General features: G+C 37.2%; 1 protein-coding gene across 1 annotated transcript in view; it reads right to left on the bottom strand.

Annotated features, from left to right (window-relative positions):
• Positions 1 to 17,292, bottom strand: part of POLA1 (DNA polymerase alpha 1, catalytic subunit) — a 204,025-nt gene that overhangs the window by 152,381 nt on the left and 34,352 nt on the right. Inside the window, exons 24-25 of the mRNA XM_026856271.1 lie at positions 16,780 to 16,929; positions 16,430 to 16,552 (exon numbers count right to left, since the gene is read on the bottom strand). Of these exons, the coding sequence (XP_026712072.1) occupies positions 16,430 to 16,552; positions 16,780 to 16,929 (273 nt within the window). The remainder of the gene's footprint in view (positions 1 to 16,429; positions 16,553 to 16,779; positions 16,930 to 17,292) is intronic.

The raw sequence follows: 17,292 nt of genomic DNA, 5'->3' as shown, positions 1-17,292 counted from the left end.
GAGTCTCCAATGTATGCTTCTAAAACGTTCCCTAGCTTCTTGTACAAGAAAGCTTATCTAAACAGACTGCAGTTCAACCTATCTTCTGGTCATAGTCTCCTATTTCACCTCAGAGCCTGAAAAATAGGCAACTTGCAGTAAGCATTAAAACAGTTAAAACTTAGAGTGATATAGAAATGTTAAAATCTTGCTGTTTATTCCATTAAGTATTTTTCTGTTCAGAAATCTTATTTAATCTCTTCAAAAATTCATGACAAGAAGTACTATCCCAAAACCAGAAAATATAAAAGCATACAAAATTTCTTAACATATTTAGAAATGAAATTAATTATAGTAATTTTATCCCTCCCGAGTATGGTCTGAGGAAAGAGACAAACTGATGATCAGAGTTATAACTATATAATAAGCAGTAAACATTTCAAGATTGAACTGAGGCAAATGAAGCATCACTTTATCCTTGCATAATGCTTTACACAGATGTAGACTATAGCAAACAATTTCCTTAAAACAAACTAAAGATACCAGATCACGCACACCTGGGAAGGAATTACAGGAAACCTCATAAACATCAAGTACACGAACAAAGAACCCCATGAGCATTAAACAAGGTAAATACTGAAAGGTCCAATCCAAGGGATTATTGAGTACCAATTAAGTACAAATATTTTTATGATATGCCAGACAGGTAACATTGTTCCCCTCTGGCTGACCACACATGACTTCTTATAACTATGCAGAATCACCTTTATCAAAGATACCCAATTCATTCAAATTCCATCCAATTCATCTGTCACATAAATTGTAAGATCTCAGTGGGGCAGAAGACTGCAATGATCCTTTATTGACTTTCCTGTATAACACGTGGGCCATAAAATTTTACTAAATAGTCTCTACTTCAAGCCTGTAGCTTCAGATTGAGTGACAGCATAATCTTTAGAAGCAAGGAACATGATCTTGATTAACAGAAACAACAAGAAATTCACCACCACCTCTATGCAACTCCTTTGCCACGAAGTTAGCGAACAACTGAAACATGGCTCATTTATGCTGCCAACTGCAGTGACTCTGAATCTGCACCAACAAACACAAGAAACTGATCACGTAAGAGGACCTGTAAGACAGTGAGCAGGAAAGAGGAGGAGGAAGACATGAATTGCAGATGCTGAGTCCAACCACACACATTTGGGACATCAAGACATTTACAGAATTGTGATTCTTGGCTCCTCTGATTGGCAATGGTCTCTATCACAGCAGGAAACTCTAACAACACAATTGCTTCAAGACTTTATTGAGCAAAACTGAAGCAGCCGGCAGTCTACTGCATGACAAAAGGTCTACTAAGAACTTCAGGACTGAATCATCAAGCCCAGCCCCCTAAAAACACGTATCAATCCTATTCATAAAGATATCTGGATCCCTTTTAAATAAGGTGAAGTTGGTTTTTTTTGTGTTTTGGGGTTTTTTTAGCTTCACTGGCCATGACAAACAATTTGAGATGGATATCTGTTCTCATCGAGCCTCATTTCAGGGCCCCTATCACTGTGGCCTTAAAAATAATTTTTGTTTCAAAGGAAACTCCTGGAGGAAAATGTATTTTGTTGGCTCAGAGTAGTATGGTCACAATGCCTGCTTGATTATTCCCTTGAGGTAAACAGACTAAGGAGGAAGCTTTATCATTATTCAAACAGATGGGTTATTAGACACATAACATCAACAATTTTAGTAGCTTCAAACACAGAAATTTGGTTTTAATGCTTAAATGCCAAAATGAATTCACTGATGAGGAACCCTCTATGCTACCAAATAGACACACCCAATATATACCATTAGAAGCATCACGTCTCCAGTGTTATGATTTAACAAAGTATTCCTACTTTTCCTTCCTTACTGAAAAGTAAAATGTCCATTTCGGTTGTTCTACACATTTACAAAGGTTCCTTTACATCTTCACAGGTAGCACACAAATTAAGCTGCAGTGCCCTGTACTTCCACATTTATAACTTCTCAGCTGAAGAGTAATGGTTATGAGAACGTCCTACTTTTTTTCTACACTGCTCACTCTTTTGATTTTGGGCAACTATAATTTCTTACAGGAGATAATTGTCATAATTGTAAATACTAAAGATCAGAACAAAAAAAAAGCCCCCTAAACAGTAGGTTTAATACCTTAGCTTAAAAATATCCAAAATTAAATCCTGTCTTCAGAATTCTTCCTATAAAGTTGGCTCACTCCATGTGCATGAGTGTTTAAAGTCTTTATAATGTCTCTGCATAGTCCAGATTCTAACCAGTAAACTGATACTACTCAAAAAGGGCAAACTTACTATGGCTACAAAGAACCATCCACTCTAAGATTCCACAGATGCTTCTAATACAACATACTAAGCAGTGCACCATGCAAAGCAGCTATCCACCCTTTTCACTTGAAAAACAGTGACATCTTTAAAATTCATACATGAGTAATGTCCATCCACAAAGTACATTCCACATTCTGTTATTCTTAAAGTAGAGACTGAGAAGAAGTTTTTGTGGCAGAAAGAGAAAAATTGAGGCAATCTAGTGGTTAGGATTTTTCATTCCTGGAAACAAGAGTTTTCCTGGGATGGGATAAATACCTGACCTGCTGTGCACAGTTCCTGAAAGATGGTCCTAAATAAAGGTCTGCATGCTGGCATGGGACTTAAAATAGTATCAAAACCCCCATCAAGATACTTAAAAATCTGGAGATTCAGCACCTGAACCTTCTCCTGATGGCAATTTGGAGAGTGACCAACAAGAGGTAGTGCTCAATCACACTGCTATTCCACAGTTTCACCACTGGAATTTTCCCTTTTTTCACTCATTAAAGTGAACTTCACTTGTAATTAATTTCTGATATAAACCCTATCATATTAAATATAAGCTTATGCATTAAATATGTATTGATTAATAAAGCTTTATACTTACTAGATGTTAATCCAGTAAATTTATTATTTCTTCTATCAGACACTTGTAGGCTTATACAAGCCACATTATAATACACCAGTGGCACACAACAGAATAATTATTTCAGGGTTAAATTCCCATGGAGTCTAGCAACTTCCACAACTCTGAATTTTCCATTTTAACCGAATCACAACTTCTGTTCAAAAAAAGTTTAATGAATGTGATGCTAGGTATTTAGTCTATTCTAGGAAAATGAGAGATGACCTTCACTCTAGTAGCAACTGGTTTACACTGTCCAGCTATGCATACAAAGGCATTCTGTTTGCTTTGAAGGCTCGCCCATGCCAGGGGTCGATGTCATTGATAGATTACGGCTATTGACATTGCTATCGTTCTCACACAAAAACTTTATTAGCATAACAGAAGATCTGAAAGTGTGCTATCCCATTTTCTAAAAATCTTCCCCATCTGCTGCTGGGTGACATATGTAGATCACCTTCTCTTGCCTATTCCCTAGAATACAGCGGGCACTCAAACTCCACAGGAAGGGTCTGGCTGCATCTGTCTTGTGAGCAAGGCTATTGTTTACGAGATAATTACTCTGGCTTTGTTAAGTTGCAGCAACAAGCAAGAATGAAATCACCTAATAAGCCAAGTTACCTAGTAAGACAGCACATTATAACAGCAATGATTGCATATAAACTTTGAATCCCCTTTAGTGCCAATTAATTTCAAGAGCATTAGCACCAACAGTAAGTGAATACGAAGCAGTTTAACTAATTAAAGCTTACTACGTAATAGGTAGCTTCAATTATCATTTTTCATGTTAGTCATCTGAAACAGTAATGATACATACAGCTGGAAAACATATAGAATAGGGCCTGCCTAGTCCCACAGCAACAGGTAAGTGAAGCAGTTTTTTGAAACTATGTCATGCACTTTCCTAGGAAAAGTGCTAACTAAGCCTTATCAACAAACAGCAGATGGCAACAAATGTGCCAAGAGGCATTTCATCCTCCAGGAAGAGTTCAACACAAGGCATTAGCAAAAAAGGAGCAGAGTTGCAAGCACGACTTCCACAGATCTTACCCAGCTGCTCTCTTATGCAGGAAAAAAATGAAGAAAAAAACACCAAACACAAAACTAAAACCTAGTCAAGCAGTGATTATCACTCTAACATCAGACTTCACACATAGTCCGTCTACATTTCTTTCCCAGGAAGTCCAGTACCAGGTGCAGTACAGCAAGGCAGCTGAAGACCTTTCCTCTATGAGAAGCTTATCAGCCCCCAGAAAGAAGGAATTTGTTTAAATCCAGACACTGACTCTCCAGTTTGACTTACAGAGAGTTCAAGTGTTGGGTTTTGTTTTTGTTTTTGTTTTTTTTTTTTTTCTATTTTAATTATATGTAATGAATAGAACTAATTATCCAAGCTTTTTTGACTTCTTGTGCACTTTTGGATCCAGTGGTCTCACAGACGAAGTTGCTTACCTCCCAGTGGGATGCAGTGTTCCCCATCACCTCTTCTGAGTATTCAGTGTTTCCAGGTTAGTTTTCTGACTTGAAGACCCTTAAGCTATCTTCTCTAAATAGTTTTATTTTATTCTTGAAATTTAACTTCTTAACACACTGACTGAACTAAACGCTGAGGTAAAATTCATTTTCATGCTTCTCCCCTAGGTTTTAACTTCAAGGCTCTGCAGTTACCAGAGAAGGTGCTAATACTGGACAATTATTCTCCTTTTGAACTACCCATTGACAATTCCACTCTTCGTTTCATTCCACCTCCATCCCCAAGTAAGTACACACCAAAAAGGATAATTTAATACTTGTTTGGGAATAAACATGGAAGACAGAAAAGAGAAACACAGAAGTAAAATAATAAAAAGGAAATCAATTACTTGTTGTTTCAGAAAATCTTTTTTCAGCCCATGCCCTTCTTTTTTCCAAACACTTTAAGTACAGCTGACTTAACATTTAAGTACCTGTGCCTATTGCATTTAAAAAGCCGTTCAAACCAAAGGAGTTCTTTCATTATGGGTATGCATATTGGCTCAGGTCTTCCCACACTCCATCTCCCCCAGCATTCACTGCAACAGGTCAGAACCTCAGAGAGCACCAAAACCTCCTTCTGTGGAACAAGGGTGAGTCACTGGTCTCTCTACAATTGGATAACTGTAGTCCTAAATCAACTATTGGCCATGACACAAATATTTAAAATTAAAACCAAAACCTCCATGTTATGCAAAGCATACAAAAAGTTGTTTCTTTGATTTTTTTTTAAGAAAAACTTATTACATCAAAAAAATCCAAACACTATCAATGATGCCTGATTCCAACACTGTCTGAAGAGCTCAAATGGTGAAAGAAACATCACGTTCTATAAAATTGCAAAAAAACCACCTTACGTTCCAGAGCTCATAGCACGTCTGTGATGTTCTATGTACAACACAAACTATTAATAAACTATTAACCCCAGTTCCTCTCAGAGAGAAGGGCAGACAGACAGTCACAAAACAGGCTTTCCTTACATTAAGATGGAAAAGGCCAGGGACAAATACTAAGTCAGTACTGATACTTGATAATTGTGATAATCTACTACCATGCATGCCTTAAATGCTCTTCGAAGCAAAAAAGAGTTGCTTGGCTTAGCAGGGAGGCTCTCCCCTATTATGCAGACCAGCTGAGCTAAAAGCTATGCAGTACTGTATGGAATAACAGAAGGATCATTTCTGGAATACTCAAATAAATGCCACTTCATACTGCTTTACCATCCAGATCTCCCCCGGCTGATCTATTCCTTTTTCCATTTTAAGAAAAAAGTCAAAACAAAAAAAAGAAGCAAGATCTATGTGCAGAAGGAAATAACTGACTTTAAATAAGTTAATATAATAAACATCAGACAAGAAACATTTATTCCTACAGTGAAAATTAATGAAAAGGAAACTGGGACAGCTGCACAGTCCAAAATTGGCACTGATTTTCAGAGAAGGAATAGGATCCCTGAAACTATTACTAGATGGCTCAGGAATCCCTGGCAAAAAATCAAACAGTTTCTTAAAAAAAATTGCTGTAATTTAACACAGTATTTATGACAGAGCAAAGTGACACAAGCTTACACTCCAGGCTGAAAACTGAGACACACAAACAAAAGCCACGATTTATTAATCTTCCCTTGGTCAGCATGTCAGAAGCCCATCTTTCTGGAAAACGAAACCCCAACTAGAAGACTTGCTCATATATGAAAGACCTTCATAATTATTTTGTTTAAATATTTGAATAATCAAATCAAAGTTCAAGATCCACCACTAAAGTATCAGATGGCAAAAGGTCGGTACACTAAAGGAGGTGGGGAGGAAAGGGAGGGTTGTTTTTATTTGAATGGAAGAAAAAAATGCGTATTTGTTATGTAGTTATAAAATAAGCCAAGGTTAGGGCAGAATTTTCCACAGAAGCCTAAGAGCAATCAAAATCATTAAGAATGCCAGTAGATCCCTATAAAGTGCAAGCATCTGCCTCCCTTACCATCAGGCACTAATTCCAGCTCTGGTCTTAGAGAAACACAAAAATTGTAGCCTTCTGCAAAAAGCTATCACAGAACATTGGTCCAACTTATCAAATAGCATGCAAATTAGGAGGAAAATTCAGCTTTTCCCCCAAACTTTTTCAAATAAGTGGAAGTTTCCCACTGTAGGAGTATTACAGCTAATTCAATTTATACATAAGTCAGCATAATATACTTTTAAAAAGTGGCATCTTTTATAATCTACCCTTGATTCAGCAAGACATTTTTATTCCAGGATGAAGTGTTTCAGTCCCCTACATTCAGCCCAATCTTGTTACAAGTCAGAAGTATTGTTCTATGATTTACATAAAAGCATTTCCACTGAACTAAGTAGCAACTGACAGATAGGGTAAATGGGTTCCAGATAACATTTAAATAGCTGTCCTAATTACACCACACAGAGATAGGAACATGATCCCTTACTCAAATCCTCAGAGTAACCATCCAGAACATTACAAAAGAAGGGGAAAAAAAATGGTGTGAGCCATAAGACAGCATGTAAAAGAATTAAAAAAAAACCCACAAACATTCTGCATAAAGGAGGTAATCTCAACTAATTAGACACCATAATGATCTTCTCACAATCTGCTAGAAGCGACTAGTAGTTAATAACTTCACAGATTTCCTCCAATCCTTTCACCAGGAAGGAATGACAGTTTCTAAATCATTACTGCTCTGTCATCCTGGACCACTGCCAAGAACATGGAACTTCAGGACACCTGTCAATTAACACATTCCTACTGAAGGCAGGCTCATCTTCCATCCTTAAAGCTATTAAAAATTAGTGATCACAAAAAGCAATCAGATCAAAAAACATCGTAAAATCAAAATTAGAAGTGGTTTCTTGAAGGACAACAGCCTTCAAAAAAACAAAACAAAACAAAACAAACCCACAACCCAAACATGAAGAGTTGTGTCTTTGCTGAACTAACTATATACATACTTTGAAAGATGAACTACATGATGTAATAGACCTTTTTCCATCTCTAGAATCTGCAGTATACAGTAGCACATGCCAAAATGTCTGGCCACCTGATGGACAATTGTGTGTAAGAGTCAGATCTAAAGCTTTTCTCTAATCAAAGCTTTCTGCAGGGGTTCTCAAAGTACAGGCTTCTCATTGATTTTTCTTTAGCTCCAATATGACTTTTAACTCTAAGTTGAAAAATAAGAAGGTATGCATGAACCAAAAGAAACAGGTAAAATACATATTAAAACATCAACACAGAGGAGCTATTATGATTTAAAGAAACCAACAGATTTATGAGCAAATACAAAAATGGTATTTTCCTAAGTTCAAAGACGTTGATGATGATGAATTCTGAGGGAGATAGGGAGGAGAAACAGGAGAAATTAAGGTCAAATGAAAACCAAACAGCTGTCATTGACCTATATCTGGGTTGTTCAAAAATCAAAGGGTACAGCCAAGGCAGTTCTAGATTCAACAAGTAAGATTCCAACCAGATAAAAAACCAACAGGAAGGTTGCAATACACTTCAGCATAGGGCTGACATGTCCCTGTGGTTTTGTGGCAGTCTTCCACATGCCAGTTACAAATTACAGTACAACAAAGCCTGTGACAGTTTGATATCCCAGTAAAATTAAAAGCATCAAGGAAGAAGAATGAAGTTAACACTGAAAACATTCTTGCACTGAAGTCAGTCAGAGAAAATAGAAAATAAATTATTAGTGTGCCAACTGTGCTATTGCCTAATAGAATGAAGCCGCACACAGAACAATTCAGAGTACCAAACTGAAGGGCAAAACAGCCCATGTACAGAGTGATTACTTTACCATAGTTATCCTTCTCCCTGGCAACTGTTCTGCAGATTCACTTTCTTTGGATAAAAAAAGTATTTGTACCTCAAGGTCTCCAATATCTCTATCACAGAAACCTTTCTTAACCAGGTATTTTAGGAAACATGACCCTGAACTTCATCAAAGCAGATTATTACACAGTCCTGCTTTTCTGCTAACTTCCAACAGTTTAAACTCGGCAGTTTCTGGTCTGTTTCATGAACAAGGCAAATAATTAGAAAGAAAGCATTAACTTAACAAGGCATGATCAATCTGAGATGAATCAGCCATGCAACTGCTTGGCTATGGCTAGCTGCTCCTATCTCAGCAGGAAGCAGGAATCATCATTCACAAAGGCTACGTGTCAAAAGGGCACTTTTTTTTTTTTTAACCAGAGCTTACCAACCATCATTACCCAGATTTTAAAAGTTTCTCCAGCCTCATGTAATCACCAAGACTAGCATAAGATCACACAGAAATGACTGCCAAGGACTAATCCCTGAAGTAAGGTTCAAATGACGTTCTGACATTCCCCGTTTTTGATGACCACTGCTTGATGAGCACTGCATTTCAGTGACACAAGCGGGAACCACTTCCCACTCCCAACCAACAACTACTTGCTCTTTTTAGAGTTCGTCGGTTAAAACACAGAAGACTAAACATGTAAGGCAAAGGGAAATAGATTTATATATTTTTTTTATTTTTTTTTTTTTTTTTTAAACTAATCCAGGTGTTGAAAATAGGTATGGAGCAACTGTTTCTAGTGGCTCAAATCAGCGAATGCACAGAGTATCAAATTGTAGAGCAGGTATCAACATATATAATTTAATCCTACTCCCTGAAACCTTACCCAGTAAATTTGATAAAGGGCATAGCCTGAAGCTAAAGACAATGCTACCACCAGCAACATCTCCTGCATTACATTATGTGTAACTACTGGAAGAAAAGCAAACAGAGAGAGCAAGCATAAACTGAGCTTTCACATGCCTTTCAATCACCTTTTGGGGGATTTATTTCATCCAGCTTTGTCACTGCTCTCTTTCTACTGCAAAGGAAGTCTGAACAAATTCATTTAGGCTATATGCCTGACTTACAGGTCTCCTTGGTCCTAATATTGCTTGTTTATGCTAAGAGATTTGCATTGGGTATGCCCCAGCTTGTTAGACTACAACTACTTCTTGAAAATCCTCTGTCCCAAGCAGAATTCTTGATGTTGGGCACCAAAATCTATACCCTTAAAAGGTATTGCACCTGCAGCAGCAAAGACAGTCTACCTTCCACAGATAAATAAAGGTCTTGAACAAACTGTTTCATCTGTCTTGTAAGTATATTTCGATGCTGAAAATAGTATAAGCCATTCATGCATATCTTCTAAATTAAGCCAATGAATCTCGGCACAGGCCCAGCAAAAGGACATACATGCAAAAGACCACATAACCTGATCTATACAGCAAAACCTGCATTCAAAGTACTAAGAGCTTAGCTTTTAAACCAAAACAGCCTGCTATGACAAGTATCACTGCTGAGATGTCTTCATCCTAGTTTTCTTCACTTCAGATGACAAGCTGCTACTCTTGCATCTGTTGGATCTAGCTGACCTTGGTGATAAATCTGAGTGTGAGTTAAAGGAACTTCGAAACTGATGGTCATAAAACAATTTTGGTTTGAAGGAATCTCTAGATGTAATCGAACCCAACCTGCTGCCCCAGTCAGGGCTAGACTTGCCTGGTACAAAGCTGTGCATCTCTGGGAAGAGTCTGGCATCTTCTTGATAGCCCCCATTATGTTGCTGAAGACCACAATTAGTTCTATCCTTAAACTTTTTTTTCTCCAGACTGAAGAAACCCAGGTCTCAGCCTCTCCCTGTATGTCCTACTCTGACAAGAGTAGGATCATCACCACACTTAACTCATTCCCTGAAAACAGCAGATCTAGTAGGGTCAAACGAGTATTCATAAAAGACGATAAAGAATAGATCATGTAATAGTGGATGCAGCAAAATGCTTCTAATACAGTCTGTTGTGCAACAGTGAGCTTTTGAACAGTGGGCAACATTCCCAGGAAATACATGAAACTTTTTGATTATGAGATCAAAGTGTCATCTTTGAAGGACAGTATGAATATTTATTTAAGTCTTGCAGGAGACAGACACTGTAGTTACATAATTTTTCTATGCTCTTAGGAATAGTGCTTGAAGAAGAAAATTATTTTTTCCCCTTAATTTGAAGTATCTTTTATTTTGAAAACTTTATTACTACCTAGGTATCCAAATCCATGGTTTCTAAAACAGGCCAACATCCAATTTAAGATAAATGCACAATGCAAACGAGTGAGGCAGTAACAGCCTAAAAAACAACTTCTGTTAAGTCTCAAAACCAGAAATACTTTATGGCAAGCTACTACTGAGCTACAAAGATGCATACTGCAAAGACTTTCAGTGCTAATGAATATACAGGCTGAAGAAAGACATTAAAATAGTAGTTAGCACTTGTATTCTTCCAACCTTAACAGTGGGTACTGAAAAATGAATTTGTTTACAAATAGTGTTGAGATGTTGCAAAAGCTCTCAACTTTGTGGTGAAGCTCCTGCATCTCCCTTTTATGAGGCATCACAAACAAGTGAAGAAGTGAAACATGAAAGGACTGACTCTTGTGAGTCCCATAATCCCTACAGTATTCTAGATGGGATTAAAGGATATCTTCACTTATTCTAAAACCAAAGCATGGCAAACTTTGGGGGTTGTAGGATTCAAGTGCATTCCCCTATATTTTACTGGACACCTGAGAGTCTTTCCTGTTACCACTAGATGTGGAGAGACATTTCTATCTCCTAACCCTGAGGTGTCAGTCCTCTACCCAACACATAGGGCTTCTACTGCTACATTTCAGATACAATGTGTCAGAGACCTTGCTCTTTTAGGTCTCCCAGTACCCTGGTTTTCAGTTTTACCACAATTTTGGGTGAGGAAAATCTTGTTGTTACCTAGTCAGCTAGGTTAGGATAAACCTCGAGCAAAATCGGTGTCTTTTGGCAACACAGGAACAAACTACAAGATAGGAAACCATAAGAAAAAACGAAAGCACAGAAGAAGGAAAACAACCAAACGCACACCCACACCCCCCATGTTTGCCCTATTAACACTAACACTACAGCTTCACAGTCAGGTGTGATCTGAAAAAAGGCTGGTCATGTTTGACCTCTTATATCTCATACTGGGTCTGGCCCCACTTTCCAACGTCCTCCTTTCTGATAACTCTAAGAGCAGTGAGTCACTGAGTCACTGATCCAACAGAAATCGATTTTGTTTTCCTCTAGAGTAATTTTCAACTCAGATCACCAGGCGGATCCAACTCACCATGGAGCCATGCAATTGCTATAACCCATCCATGGAAATCAGTAGCCAGGAAGTGAGAGGCACCACATCTCTCACAACAGCACAATCTTAAAATAAGCAGTCACAAAAAATGAAGTCGCTCTATTCATCTGACTTGCTGTACAATCAATCTGGATCTGATCAATCTTCCCAAACACTTCTTGGTGAATATCCATTAAATAAAACCTTTCTGTCCAGTGAAAAAGGCCCATACCACCCAAAAGAAAATAAAATACATTTTTTACTTCAGACTGATTTCTTCCTCACCCAAAATATTCTGGCCATTCTTCTTAATTGAAATGTTTAATTTCCTCTCCTTGGAGATGAACAAGTCTTTATCAGACCAGATGTCATCTCATGCACTTGACTAACAATAATAGTATTTCATTTCAATAAATGTTTAAGATGTTCCATAATTTTTCTACTACTTGGTACTCAGTTTGCATTTTCAGATTGTAAGCAGCCTCTCCTTTGAAATGTCTATTCTAACTTGTTTTGGATATTAGCATGCAGAATAATGTACATAGCTTTTTCACTGGCTCACAATTGCATACATAAATTTAACAACAATGACAACTGGTTTGACCCCAACAGTTTCCATTTAAGGGCACTGCAACAATTTAGCACTATTTCTTGTAAGATTTCAGTTTGCCATTTTTATATTTAAAAGCAATTAAGAAACTCTTTGCCTAGTCTTTTGCCATTGAGTTCCACATCTTCCAAAAATGTTATATTGATGTTGTATTCCCTGTTTAAATGCTTATATGAAACTTTAGGAGGCTCCTTTCCCTCTTTTAACAAACCTCTTTTTCCCATACAACATGGAAGACACGAGGAGTCTGACAATTGCCCCATTCACATGACAACACATGTAGACTGTGTAACCAATGCTTTAGGTGCAGTTAAAAGGAAGTAGCTGATGATTGATTTTTCTGGATGAACAAGAAAAAAAAAAAAAAAAAAAAAAAAAAGAGATGCCTGGATTTCTTTACAGAAGACAATTACAATAGATGGCCATTAACCTGCTTACTTACCCTTGCTTAATTTTTTTAAAATGAGCTCATCTTTCTCCACTTCATCTTTCTCCTCCCTCATCCATTCTTTTCCCAGACTGCAGCAATAACATGCTTTTATTCTTTCCTTTTGACTGCCAGGGCCTTAAACTAATTATTAATTGAGAATGTATCTAAAGGATCTGAATGAGAAAGTTGGAACTAACCCAACTGCTTCTTCCCCCCCTTTTATTTTGCACACTGTAACACTAGATCTACCTGTTAGTACAGCTGAAAACAGCAAATGTGTTATTTTCCTTTCAAAGGCAAGTTTTCTAGCTGCTTGGGCAAAAATATGCAACAATGAAAAACAATTTAGAAAAAAGTAAGTACCTGGAAAAGGCCTCTCAGCTTTGAGTGACAGCCATTAGCAACCAAGCTGCCTACAGATTAAAATTCTCTCAACAACTTTGCTGTCCTATAGGAAAACCCTGCAGCAGAGGGCATCCTGCCTTTGGGAAACCAGACAACTGACACTTCATCAAAAGACTTGTCCTTTAAAGAGGCTAGAAAGGCATGACCTTACACTGCCTGCTAGTGCAGAGCTGGCTGGTTGTACAACACCGACTCATCTTGTTTCCAGTTGTTAAATTACATTAAAGGACAGCTAAAAATATATTAAATATTTTCCTATTACTTTTCCATGCAAGCAACTGCTGTAGTTACAACAAGAGCAATGTCCAGGCAAAAGCTTAGTAACCCGGGAGGGGGTGAGGGGGAAGGTCCAGGAATCCTTCTAACACATTCCAGATCAATAATGTAACATTTAGATTGCAAATGCATAAAGAATTTTTTAAAATTTGTTGTAAGAACAAGCATTGATTCATTTCTAATGATGAAAACAGGAAAACATTTATATTTTCCAAAAAGGTCAAACAGATCTGAGCCATAGTTTTAACTCTCTCCCACCCCAAATTTTTGCCCTTTTTTCCCCCAAATACATCAAAACTTAACCAGTCTGTGACATACACTAAATACTGACAAATACGTGAAATTCTGACAAATTCACACTGATACACCCCATCGTCCCTGCTCGAAAGTACCCACAATTGAAAAAAAATAATCAAGGAAGGCCGGTTTGAAAAACCCCACACTCAACGTTTAAAACATTCTTATGACAAAAATGCAAGTCTTAATTGGTTAATGATCTCAAGGTCTCTATCGCCATCTAGTGAAAACTCACTACAATTACAACACTATTCACATACACACGCTAACCTCTCTGCTTGGATCCAGTCTACACACGGCCAGAGTTGTAAGGCTTTGCTACATTTCTTTGCTACATGTCTTAAGCTAAATAGAGGTCAAGCAGTAGCTCATATATCGCTAAGGCTGACTGAAGAGAACTAAATTCTTACAGATCACATTCTGTCCTAGCACTATGATCTGGCTTTATAAATGGCCTTTCCACAGTATATTTAGTACTTATGACATCAAATTGAAGTGAACACATCAAACACTAGCATAGTTATAAAAAGGTTTTTAAAATGGCAATGTGTAATTACAAGAACTTTTAGTCACCATAAGGAACCTGATGGCAGCTCCACTACTTTTAGTGCATTGGCATTGCCAGACCATGAAGAGAAGTTACAGTCCAGGAGAGTACAAAAGCACTCTGCATCTGATGCTTCCAGTGCTCCCTCTTCCTACAGCTTCAGTGAAAGGGTCTTCAGTCACACAATTAGAAAGCAGCAATTTATGAGTGATCAAAACTCATTTTTTCTCAGCTATGTTAAAATTTAATGCTACAATGAGCTTCAAGAACTTCAACTTGAAATGTATTTCCCACTTTCAACTTTCACCTAAGACTCAGCGACTGAACTGTAGCTGTGTTAGTGCAAATATTAAGTTCAGTTTTCACACTACACAGTATTTTTCATGCTTAGACATCTACAAGCCTATCTGAGTTTACTCAGGTCCCCTCCACAACAGTAAAAAAAAAAAAATAATTAAAAAAAAAGTATCAATTACAAAATCAAGAAAAGACCATTTAAATTTAGGCCATTAACAGTTTTCCATAATAGTTATTTTTAAATTACCTTTTCATATAGAGAACCCAAATCTCCTGATATTTAACATTAACCTCTTTTATATTACCATTTAGTGGTAAGAGGAAACCAATTAATAGAAAAACTAATATAAAATTTTAAAGTAGTATTTTTCCAAATTAAATATTTCAACTTTAAAAAACCCAGAAAACTAAGCTGTCTTCTTGTGTCATCTTCTAGGGCAACACTACTACTCAAAAATAAGGAACTAATAAAGCTGTATCTGTTTATTGACTACCTAACTAAAAATCCAAGTTTTCAGAACAGAGCATATACCGTGTGTTTCATCAAAATCTATCATACCTGCACAGAAGTACAAAATTACAGATCACCCTGAAATATTCTCAAGTTTTCAAAAGTTTGTTATCTCCACAGTATCCACTATGACTAATGGAGACCATAAAAAATGTAAAAAGTTACATCCATTACTTGTAAAATACTGCTAGAAAATATAAAGCTATGATACTCAGCTGCTTTTCATGCCAACCTCAAAGATAAATACATCAGAATCTTACAACAGAAGACACTAATTCCTTAAAGGAAACATTAAATTTGAATTCACATGGATGCATAGCACATTTACAGTTAATCAAACTTGGAAATTATTTCCTAGTTTAACATACATGTAAGGTTAAACATACTGGTTAGATAAATTGGGAGGACAGAAAATGTGAGGTTGTCTCTACAAAACTGTTTAGATGGGAAGACTTTTACAAATATGTTATCAGAAATAAAATGCCCATATGCACATCATTTGGGGGTTGTAAATGGACCTTCAGTGCATTGAATAATTCACAGCAAGGAGAGGTGCGCTTTCCCACCACAGGGAGTATGTGGCTCTAAATAACATTCATCTCCCTGCTCAACTAAAAGGTTGACCACCCATCCTGTCACGTCTGTTCCTGGCACCTTTGAAGATTCCTGCTCAGTATTCTCTTCTATAAAGAACTGATATGAAGCATCAGGAAAAAATATGTTTTAAGACACTGTGTATCAGTGTTAAGTTTTGGATCTTTAATGATTCTTTTTCCTACTGTGATCAAACTGATGTGGTCTGCATCAGCTGCCACTCTAATCAATAGCAAGAGTAATTTTGCCTATGAAGTTAAGAGCAACTCTTAAAATCTGGCCTCTTAAGGGTAAAGCAAAGCTTCATTTTAAGGAACAAACAGTTTCTGAAAATAAGGCCCTGATACATAATCCATTGTCACCATGTGATTAATTAGCCCTGTCACAAACTTAAGGGTTTCCAGAACACAACATACCAGGGCACAGGACACTGGCCAAAGACAAGCTCACCCAGAGCTGAAGCATACTTCTGAATCAACGACTAACCCATCAAGCAGAACTGGAAATTCATGGAAAATATGGAAACAGCTTTGATTCTTTTTGTCACTATAAGCTGGTCCATTGAAACTAAGCAGTTTAATCCAAAATAAGGCTCTAGCTAGAGAGCGCTAACTTCTCATACTTTTTGAGACATTTATCTGATTCTTTTCTAGACACCAGTTTCATTTTTTTCCAACTTCTGCAATAGAAGAAAGATAAAAACTACAGTTCTGAAACCAAAGCAGGCTTGAAAACAAGACCATTCTTCTACTCAATGAAAAAACAGGTAGCTTAAATTCACCCTCTTTACCTGTGTGTTTAACCTGTTTAATGACTTACCTCTCTCCCTTTATGTGTCACCAAAGCAGCCAAAGGCTTGGCATAGAATCTGCTATAGGAAAATCCCAGGCAGCCATACATACTGTTAGCGGTGAGTTTCAAAGCTTTCTGTCTGATATCATACTGCAAAGAAACATAACCAGCAAAAATGATACAACCATAGCCAGAAGAGAACAGAATTTAATGTTCACAATTACATTCACAGATTTTTATATAGCTTGCAGCAATGATGGGTTACAAGTAAAGCACATTACAATCACTGCTCACTACTGATCATCCCTATTCTGCAAGGCTGATCAGGGCAGTTAAGGGGAGTGGGAAGAAAATCGAACAAGTTCTATAAAACACACCTGTAAATAAAGGTCAGGATTTAAATCTGGCTGTTTCATTAATTGCTTAACTTGGCGCCTTCTCTCCACCAGTTTCCTGATTTCTTTAGGCAAAACTCCCATTTCCAGAGATGGGTCTGGAAGCTCTGGAATTTCTTCCTCCTCTTCAACCTGTCAAATGATCAGCACTGCTTATCACTTTGGTTGAAAAGTAGATTTTAATGTTTTAAGTGAAAAGCTTGGGGAAAAAAAAATCCAAAACCACACAGCTTGTATCTACCTCTGCAGAGCACCCAAAGCAGTTCAGAACAAGCATGAGATGTTTTTTATGCTATTTATTACTTAGCCCCTGCTGTGGGACAGGGACTAAGCCTGTCTCTGTCTAGGAGAACACCAAGAGACATGGACCAGTAGCAGGAAGATTGTTTTTTTTTCCATGTATGTGTGTGTATTATATATGTATGTATGTATGTATATATATATATGTATATATATATATATGTAAATGCAGATAAATAAAACACACACTCGCAC

This window comes from Athene cunicularia, assembly GCF_003259725.1.
Source record: "Athene cunicularia isolate RWA chromosome 1 unlocalized genomic scaffold, athCun1 chr1_part1, whole genome shotgun sequence".
In the NCBI taxonomy this organism is placed as follows: domain Eukaryota; kingdom Metazoa; phylum Chordata; class Aves; order Strigiformes; family Strigidae; genus Athene; species Athene cunicularia.
Note: the sequence above shows the minus strand (reverse complement) of the source record. Positions and strands in the feature narration are given on the sequence as shown.